Source organism: Terrapene carolina, unplaced genomic scaffold, assembly GCF_002925995.2.
Source record: "Terrapene carolina triunguis isolate 2854851 unplaced genomic scaffold, T_m_triunguis-2.0 Scaffold89, whole genome shotgun sequence".
Lineage (NCBI taxonomy): Eukaryota > Metazoa > Chordata > Testudines > Emydidae > Terrapene > Terrapene triunguis.
In genome coordinates this window covers 31,183,432-31,193,223 of record NW_020664440.1, presented here as the reverse complement: position 1 = coordinate 31,193,223, position 9,792 = coordinate 31,183,432, and the positions used below count along the sequence as shown (strand labels likewise).

Here is a 9,792-nt window from a genome sequence, read left to right as displayed (position 1 = left end):
GGCTTTTTTGCCTGGGGCGGCAAAAAAGCCAGAGCCGGCCCTGGCACAGGTCCAGCCCACTGGGGTGCCAAGAGGCACCGTGGGGCAGAGGGCTCTGTCCACCATGGGCTGCAGCCAGCGGAGCTGCACTGGAGGGCATTGGGGGTTGGGGGAGGCTTAGGTCTGGCTCTGGGAGAGTCATGGAGCCGTCAGACAGCTCAGCCTCACAGTTGCTCATCCTGACCCGGATTCCCAGTTGATCTCTCTCTGCCTCACAGTTAGAGGGTGCTTGTGGGGGCTATGACTGGTGAGCCTGAGGCGCCACAGACACGGCAGCAGATATGGCAGAGGGGTGGGAAACAGCGCTAAATCCTGATTGGAGGGTAGGCAGGGAGTCCAGAGTCCTTGGTTCTAGCCCACATCTGGGAGGGGAGTTGAGCAGGGACTGGAGCCAGGATTCCTGGGTTCTAGTCCTGGCTCTGGAAGAGCATGGGATCTGGTGGGTTAGAGTAGGGGGGCTGGGAGCCAGGACTCTTGGGTTCTCTCCCCAGCTCTGGGAAGGAAGTGGGGTCTGGTGATTAGGGACTGTCAGGATCCCTCCCCTCTCAGAGCAAGGAACCCAGGAGTCCTGGCTTCCCCTGTCTGTGATTGTCCTCTCCAGAGTCTTGTCTCAGCACTGCTGGTGACAGCCCCCATCTACCCACTGTGTACCTAGCCGTGTTCCTTTGTAGGCCCAGCAGAACACTCCACCATGAATCCGCTGTCGGTGCTGGACCTGATGGATGGGCCCTGATCACTGGGGACAGGAACAGCTGTGCAGGGGGCAGCAAATGGAGCGGTGCAGGGAGCCGGGTTATTGCGGCGAGAGCTGAAGGAGCTTTTAGGAGGTAGTGCAGGAAACGTTGCCGATCTCATGTCGGAGTCAATTCCTGTCAGTGAGATTAGTGGGGCGGGGGGGAAGGTGTCTGGGAACTTGCTGCTAAGAGATGGGGGTCTGACAGCGCCAGTATGGTCCTCGGGGCAATTGGAGGGTGGCAATTGGAGGGTGGGAAGCAATTGTGTGTGTGTCCTGGAATTGGTGTGTGTTTGTGCAAGTGTGTTTGCGTTGGAATCAGTGTGTGGGTGTATTGCACTGGTGAGTATGTGTGCAGTTGTGATTTTGCATTAGAATGTATGGGAGGAGCTGTGTTTGTGTTAGGGAGCGTGTGTGCCATTTGTGCGTGTATGCATTGGTGCCTTTGTGGGTGTGGATGTTTGCATTAGCCTGTGATTGTGTGTTTGCATCTGTATGCGTGCAGGTGTGTTTGTGTGTTTGCATTTGTCTGGTTGTGTGTGTGTGTGTGTGTGTGCGTGCAGGGAAATCAGGTGTGAACACACACGTGTCTATGTGTGTAGGCATCCCAGATCTGAATGCTCACACGTGTGCGTGTGAGCCCACCTGCATGTCTGCATTTATGTCTGCACTGGTGAGTGTTTCTTTGAGTGAGTGTGGTGATGTTTGTGCCTTTGCATTTGGCCAGGATCCCTGTGCATTTGTGCTGGGTGTGCAGTTGCGGTTGGCTGTGTCTGTGCTTGTGTTTGCAATTGCCGTGTGCATGTAAGTTCATTCCCCACGTTTGTGAGGGGCAGATAGAGAATTGGGAGAATGGGGGACCCAGCTGGAACCCCCCCCCCGCCATTATTCCTCTTTGCATTTCCCCCACCCCCTGTCCATAAGAACAGCCATACTGGGTCAGCCCAATGGTCCATCTAGCCAAGTATCCTGTCTTCTGACTGGTCGATGCCAGGTGCCCGAGATGGGATGGACAGAACAGGAAATCATCAAGTGATCCATACCCTGTCACTCATTCCCAGCTTCTGGCAAACCCCAGAGCCCAGATCAAACTCCACCTAGGGTAACATCATCCCTCCTCAATACTTCCCACTGGATTCTGGATTCTCCTGCACTTCCTGTCCCAAACTCATGCAGCATTGCTGTGTGCTGTTAAACAGACACTGCCCTAACCTAGGAGCTGTTCTCAGCTCAGGGCGAGGGATCCCTCTCTTAGCGGCCCCAGGGCCCCCCTCAAGGCAGCGAGCACAGGGCCATCCATGCGTACAGGGTGAGTATCACATGGCGCTCTGGGCCTCTTTGCAGCCTCTGGACTCCTGGCCATCTAGCACGGCAGGGCGTGGCCGGGGCTCCCAGCCGCTCTGTGGTAGGTGCTACTAATTGCACCTGAGTTGGGGTTTGTTTTTTTGCAAACCACTTGGAAGAAATTTCAGCCCGGCCCATCTTCCGAGTTGGGCCAGGAACAGACACACGCATGCCAGCTGCCTTCCACTATCATGAGTGCTTGCGGTGTTTGTTAATTGCTAAGTGGCACCAGTTAAATCCCCCCACCCACCCACAAACCAACTGTGGTTAATAGTGTGTGAGCTGTGGCTGAGGGGTGCTGGAGCTGTTTGCACTGGCTATGGGGTGCGGAGGGGTGTTGGTGTTGGGTGGCATCCAAGCTGGCTGCCTGGTGTTCTAGGGTGTCCATGCTGGTGCTGTGCCAGCTGTCCATGGGGGCAGGCTCAGGCTCTGGGCTCCCATCACGCTCAGAGGAGGCAGAGGGGAATGGGAGGCCTGTTTGACCCCTGAGCTCCCTGCTGAGGGAGGATTTATATTGAGGGTATCTTGGGGCTGGGCTGAGACAAGCCTCTCTTACTAATGGGCCACTTGCTGTGGCTGGGCTGAGGTAGAGGGCAGGGGGGGCTCTTTGGCCTGATCACTCCTTGAGTGAAGGAGACATGGCTGCTGCTCTGGAAGAGAGGTGGGCTGGGGTCTGTTGGGTGGGACTGAGCAGCAGTGGCAGAGCTGTCGGGGGGAGTCCGGGACTGGAATTGCAGGGGGGAGGGCAAGATTGAAGTGCATTAGCCATATCTTCAGCTGTTCCTGGGGTCTATCCCCAGCTCTGGGAGGGGAGTGGGGCGGAGCCTGGTGGGTTAGAGTGGGAGAGGGTTGGGAGTCAGGACTCCTGAGTTTTACTGAGTAGCCTTGTCTGAGTTGTTTTCTAGGATCCCCTCTCATTAACCTTGTCTCTCTCTCTCTTCCCCCCTCCCCCCCAGCTGGCACTACATACATCTTTGGGAAGGGCGGGGCGCTTATCACCTACACCTGGCCGCCCAACGACCGGCCCAGCACACGAGCCGACCGGCTGGCCGTGGGCTTCAGCACGCACCAGAAGAACGCCATCCTGGTGCGGGTGGACAGCGCCTCCGGGCTGGGGGACTATCTGCAGCTGCACATAGTAAGGAGAACCTGCACTTGGGGGGCTGCCAGTGGGGGTGCAGGGGGCCAGTGGTGGCAGGGAGAGCACTGCTCAGGTCTGCACCCTGTAACTGGAACCCATCCCCCCAAAAACCTGATCCTAGTGCTTTCCCCAGAGGCTTGGACCTCCCCTGCTGCCCCCCAGCAGCTTAGACTGAGCCCCTTCTTTAATCCCCCAGAGCTGCAATCTCACCCCCCACTCGGAGCTAGCTGGATCCTCAATCGTTTGCCACCCAAATGTTCAGACTCAACCCAACCCCCAAACCTCTGTTCCCAGAGGCTCGGACCCAGCCCAGGCCCTGATAGCAAGTTTGTGGGGGGGCAGTTTGTGCCGTCTCTGGAGGAGAATGTTGGAGTTGGGGGCCCTGTGGGGGGAGGTCTGGCAGGGTGGGGGATTCAGCTGTGTTTCCCCCCCCCCCGAAGCGTAACACTGGCTCAGAATATGGCTGCATCGCTTGCTGCACACTGCCCCTCTGTGCAGCTGCCCTGGGGCACAGCTGCCTGGGTACACGTTGTGCCCGAAGCATCAGGCACCTGCTTGGCTCTGCCAGTGCCTGGCTGGGGCCTTGTCTGCATCAGGCTGGGGCAGTCGCCCCCCATCCCTCACTCATGGCAAGTGCTGTGAGCGGTGCCAGGGCATCCCCGCACACACGCCAGGGCTGGGCTCACAGTGCCCCCATCTGACTTTCTCACACATGCCAATGCCTTGATGATCGCTGCCAGTGGTGGGGCCCGAGGCGGCTGGTGCTTAGGTGTCTCAATAAAATGTCTCAATAAAATTGGGACTGTCCCGATATTTAGTTGTTTGTCCCGACCGATGTATGGTCGAGACGCCATTTGTTGCCATTTGACGCACTCCGGCTTTTTTTTTTTTTTTTTTTTTGTTGGGCCCCCCCCCCTTCCCCCCCCCCCCCCCCCCAAATGTGTCCCGATATTTTGTTCTTGTCATCTGGTCACCCTACTGGTGCTCGTGCAACGACATGCCATCTGTGCTGTCCTTCACCCTGGCATCGGGGCGCCTCCCACACGTCAGGGTGGCAAAGCGAAGTCTCTGCTGGAGGCAGGGGTTGCTGGGAGTTCCATGCTGCTTCTTTGTGGACAGCTCTCCCCAGGGCAGCCCTTGGGGCTGGACCCCTCCCCTCAGCACTGTCCCCAGATCCCCCATGCCTCCAGCCAAGGCTGTGTCGCTCATGGAAGAGTGTGGTCTAGAGGGGAGCATGGGGCGGGAGATGGGCCCATGAGTGTGATCCGGAGAATGGGGGGTAAGGGTGATACTGGGCTGGATGGGCCCAGGGGTCTGATCTGGGGGGGGGGGGGGGGCAGGGCCTGGGGAGTACCAGGCTGGATGGGCCCAGGGGTCTGATCTGGGGTGGGGCAAGGACTGGGGGGTACCAGGCTGGATGGGCCCAGGGGTCTGATCGGGGGGGGGAACAGGGACTGGGGGGTACTAGGCTGGATGGGCTCAGGGGTCTGATCTGGGGGAGCAGGAGGGGCAGGGGATACTGGACTGGATGGGCCCAGGGGTTTGATGGAATACATAGCGCCCTCTGTTGACTCAATCTGTGCACTGCACCATCACCAGCTGAGTTTGTTTCAGGACAGATGTTGAGAGCAGCAGCACACACGCCCCATTCTGTACCACTGCCCACCCCACGTGCTCTGCAACCAAACACGTGCACACGCCCCTGCACACACACACACCACTCTGGAGTAAGCAGGACCTCCCCTCACAGCCAGGGTTTCTGCCCCGCTCTCTGCAGCACCCCCTGCAGGGAGAGGCCAGACTTGCTGCCAGTTGTTTATCCTGCCTGGGGGCAGCTGTCTCCCATTACCAGTGGTGTGTGTCATGTAGGCTGCAGGCCGCTCATCGGTCGCTTTCATCCTTGTTAATATTTATGTGTTAACAGCTGTGGGTGGAAGAAGGCGCTCGGTACTTATTAAAATCTGGGGCGGAGGGGGGAGGAGATGCTTCTCTACCAACATCTGTGTGTATCAAAAGGGACTGCTATGGGGATAGATTGCACATGTTAGAGATAGGGGCATGGGCCTTTCCCCTCTAGGGGGCAGCAGTTCCGATTAGCCCCAAGGCAGAGGACCGGCTGGTTCAGGGGGCATGGGGTTGTCTGTGCCAGAGGCTGCACATTGCTAGGTGTGTTACAGTGGCAGCAACAGGCCCTGACTGAGGGAGCAGCCCCATTGTGCTGGGCTCTGCACAGATGCATAGTGAGAGACCGTCCGTGCCCCAGAACCCCTGGGTTCTACCCCCAGCTCTGGGAGGGAAGTGTGGTCTAGTGGTTACAGGGGGCACAGGACTCCTGTTCCCTGCTCTGCTGACTGCAGCTGTCTGGTGGGGGAAGGAGTGGGGAGCTGGGCATCGGTGTTGGCACTGTATCAAGGGCACCCTTGTCTCTGCGATTGCCCCGTGGCATGCGCTAGGCCCAGGAACCTCAGCTAATGCTGTGTGGCAGTGGGGAGCAGCCATGCTGGCTGGGGGAGTGCCCCGCATGTCAGGAACAACTGCTCAGCCCCTGCGGGGACTCCAGCACACTCTCCTCCCGTCGGCCTCCTCGTCACAACCCCACCAGGCTAACACGGGCCGACAGCCTAACCTGGTGGCACGGAGATGCCTGTCTCATCTTACATGGCTCCCACAGAGCTCTCTGCATCCAGGCACATGGCACTGCTGATGGAAGGAGGGAGCCAGGACACCTGGGTTCTAGCCCCAGCTCTGGAAGGCGTTGGGTGTTTAGAGCAGGGAGACTCCAGGCCCTAGGGTTGGATTAGGACCAGTGCCCCCTAGAGGTGAAAGGCCCATTGAAGAGCTGCTCCCCCATGCTTCACTCGTGACCTTGGCACTGTCTCCCCCAGGGGCCGTGCACGTGCTTGCTCCCCCACCCCGGCCTGGACATCTGCCACGTGGCTGGGAACGTGAGCTGGGCAGGTGCAGCTGGATCAACCCTCAGGGCAGCATCAAGTCAGGCTGGGGGGAGGGGCACCGCCCAACTGCCTGGCATCCAGCCCCCCCAGGCTGGCGTGGGAGCATGTTAGCGTCTCCTCTTCGGCCCCCTGTGACTCACAACAGGTTAGCCCCGGCCCCATCTCCTGTACCCCAGTCCCACCACCACTGTGCGCTGAGCAGGAGCCCCTCCCCACTCCTCTCCCAGCCCAGCTGGCTGCTCCGTTAGCTGCACTGGCCTGCGGGAGGATGGAAGGACAGAGATGGGCCCTTCCCTTCCACGGGGCGCGGGCTCCACTCTGGCTTCAAGGTGTCTGGCTGGCTGGCTCAGGGTGGTGGGGAATGGACATGGGACTATTCCCCACTAGGGGGTGTCTGCTCCCATCCCTGGGCCAGGAGCCTGGCTGGCTCATGGGAGTCATGGCCTCCAGGCCCCGGGTGCCCCGGCCAGGTTGTTCACCCTGCTCCCTGCTGCACTCTAGTGGGGGGTGGGGGGTGCACCTGGTTACCAGCCTGGCCCAATCCTACTTAGCCACGAGATGAGTTGGCATCTCAGCCCAGCTGGCTCCTGAACTCAGAGCTGGCGAGGGGCACAGCGTTCTGAGCGGGCGCTGCACGTGCCAGTTGTCTGCAGGCCCCGGGCGCTGTGTAGGAGGATGTGAAGGCAGGTCAGTGATTGGGCTGATGGGGAGGTCATTTGCACAGCTGCCCCCCTCATGCACCCTTACGCCTGAGTGGGCTTCCAGCATCTCCAGATGGGGAGCTGTATGGGGGCACCCACACCTACCCTCCTAGATACACCATCCCAAACACAGTTGTCCTTTGTATGTGTCAGCTGTGTCCCCAGCTGTGCGAGCAGCCCTGAGCACAAGGATGCGTGCACATCAGTGTGGCGAGGCGAGGCGTCTGGATGTCTCCATGCACACCTGTGCACCAGGGTTGTGTGTGGCCCTTGGCACACCTGGACACAAGGCATATACAAGCCTGTGCACTAGCAAGCATTCCCACTAGTGCACTTGCACACTCAGATGTGTGCCCATGCACCCCCACACCCGGGCTGCTGGGCCCCGTCCTTCCCAGCACCCTGCAACGGAGCCAGAATCTTTAATGAAGAGAAAAGTCTCGCAAAAAGCCTGGAGTCACTTTTTAATTAATCAGAAAATCTCCCTATGAACCAGTTTCACGTTTTCGACTGCGGCAGTGGAATCTGGGGGCTTTGATAGGAGAGTCCTGCTGTGTCGCTCGCTCTGGGAATGGGGGAGACACAGGGGGCTGCAGGAATGATGGATGGATGGATAGGAGTAGATAGAGGGCTGGAGGGGAATGGACAGAATGGGGTGAGGGTATGGGGGAGGGATGGGTGGATCGATGGAGGAGGGGTGAAGGAGTTCAGGAGGGAGGGATGGTGGAGGGGGGATTGATGGAGGAGGGGTGGGGGACGTGGAAGGAGGTGGGTGAAATGAGCACTAGATCCTCCTAATAATGCTGCAGAAAGGCCAATAGGCCCTGGTCCTGAACCCATCTCCACTGCTCCCTCCCCACCTCAGTACTGAGGGCAGGGTTCATGGAACTCTTTCCCCCCCCCCCCCCGTGGCATTGCACCAGCCTCACCACCTTGGCGCAAGGGTTCTGGCTTCTCTCCAGCCCCCATAGCCTGATGCTGGGTTGGGTCAGGAGGCGGGAGCACCTTGCCTTGCCCAGACAGTTGGGGTCACTCGCTGGCTAACCATGGGGGGAGCTGTCCTTGCAGAGCTCAGCTAGTGTCATCTTGTTGCATTGAGACTGGAGACCAGCTGTGGGGCTGGTCTAGGGCCTGGAGGTTCACGGTAGCTGGTGTGCGCATGTGCGTAATACAGTAGGTTTGGTGTGCACTTCTGGATGTGGGGCTGCATGTGTACAATACACAAGGGGGGTGTAGTTGCTGATCACAATCGGATAGATTGTATAAACATTTGTGTGTACTGGTCTGTGTGTGTGTAAACTGTGCATATAGCTGCGGGGGGCTGTCTCTGAATGTGTGTGTAAATGCCCTGTGGATTTCATTCACACAAACTTTCTCAGTTTTGTTGTTTGCAGGGGGCGCAGGACTCGGAGCAGCCCCCCACCCCCTGCAGGCTGACCACCCTGTGTGTGCCAGAATGGTCAGGTGGCATTTCCCCAGCATGCAGCCCTGCTTTCCATCCCCGGAGGTGGCAGAAGGAGATTCGACCTCTAAGGCCCATTTAGCTGCTGACTGAGGCTGTCGACCAAGCAGATGTTTGTCTTGGGATTCTGTGTGGTGGGGGCTTGAGTCCTGCTAGGAGCTGGTCTGAGACCTGGCAAACTCATCTCACAAAGGGGCCCCAATCAACAATGAAACTCATTCCCATACTATCTCTGGGAGCTCCTACTGAGTCAGTGTCTCTTAGAGGGGAAAGGCCCCTGGTCCCAGTCCCTCCACCCTGGGGCTGGATCAGAGCTGGTGCCCCCTAGAGGGGAACAAACCCATTGCCTTCTCCCCCTGCCAGTGGCTGCATCTCTGCTGCTGAAGCCCCTGGCAGGTGAGGGGGTCCCTGCAGCTGGGCGAGGTCAGGAGCTGGCCCCTGGCGATCCCTGATCCCTGATTAGAGCTGTCGCTGCATTACGCCGAGCGCGCCGGTGCAGCCAGAGCAGCCAGAGCCCTGATTGCTCCCACTCGTCAGCCTTCCATGCTTAATTATACCCCTTAGGCTTCCGTTTGGCGGCAGCCCTCCGCCTCCGCTGCCGGAGTGATGCCAGCAACGACTCTCCCACCAGGGCGGGGCCCAGCCCCTCGCCGTTAGGGCCATGCTCCTTAGTCTCTGCACATGGAGCCTCGCTGACCGAAATTTGGGCCCTGTTATGGCATCTGCTTTATTAGTAGCATTAGCGACCCGTTATGGTATGTGCTTTATTAGTAGCATTACGGTCGTGCCTGGACACCACATTATGGCGTGAGCTTTATTAATAGCACTACAGTAGCACCTAGAGGTTCCATTATGGCATGTGCTTTGTTAGTAGCATTACGATAGCATTTAGAGGGCGGGCCCCAGCTGAGATGGGGGAGCCGCCCTATTAGAGTGTGTGTGGTAGCAACAGGAGACCCCATCTGATAATGGGCACACAATATTGGGACCCCAGTATTAGCAGCATTATGGTAGCACCAAGATTTCCTATCTGAGACTGGGGCCCCATTATGTGTGGGGAGGAGGGGGAAAGTCGGGGCAGGGGGAAATGTGCAGAGCTGTGCAGGGGCGGGGGGTGAGCATGCAGGGCCGGGGGGGGGACACATGAGGTGGCAGTTGAGTGTGCAGCGCTGTGTGCGGAGGGCACGTGGTGGGAGTCCGAGAGGAGGGGAGCATGCAGGGCTGTGCTTGGGGAGTGGGTGGTGATGGGAGCAGGGAAGGGAGGGGTGCCTTTAGAACTGTGCAGGGATGGGGAGGGCTTTGCGTGGGGATGCAGTAGAGCCGGGGAGGGGTGCCTGTAGGGCTGTGCATGGGGAGGCGATAGGAGCCGGAGGGGGCGCTTGTAGGGCTGTGCATGGGGAGGCGATAGGAGCCGGGGG

The 9,792-nt window shown here is 58.9% G+C and overlaps 1 protein-coding gene across 11 annotated transcripts in view; it reads left to right on the top strand.

The window, feature by feature from the left end:
* NRXN2 (neurexin 2) overlaps nucleotides 1–9,792 on the top strand; it is a 305,564-nt gene that overhangs the window by 220,731 nt on the left and 75,041 nt on the right. For all 11 annotated transcript variants that reach the window (XM_026650363.1, XM_026650358.1, XM_026650366.1 and 8 more), the window contains one exon: nucleotides 3,073–3,254. In XM_026650363.1, the coding sequence (XP_026506148.1) occupies nucleotides 3,073–3,254 (182 nt within the window). The remainder of the gene's footprint in view (nucleotides 1–3,072; nucleotides 3,255–9,792) is intronic.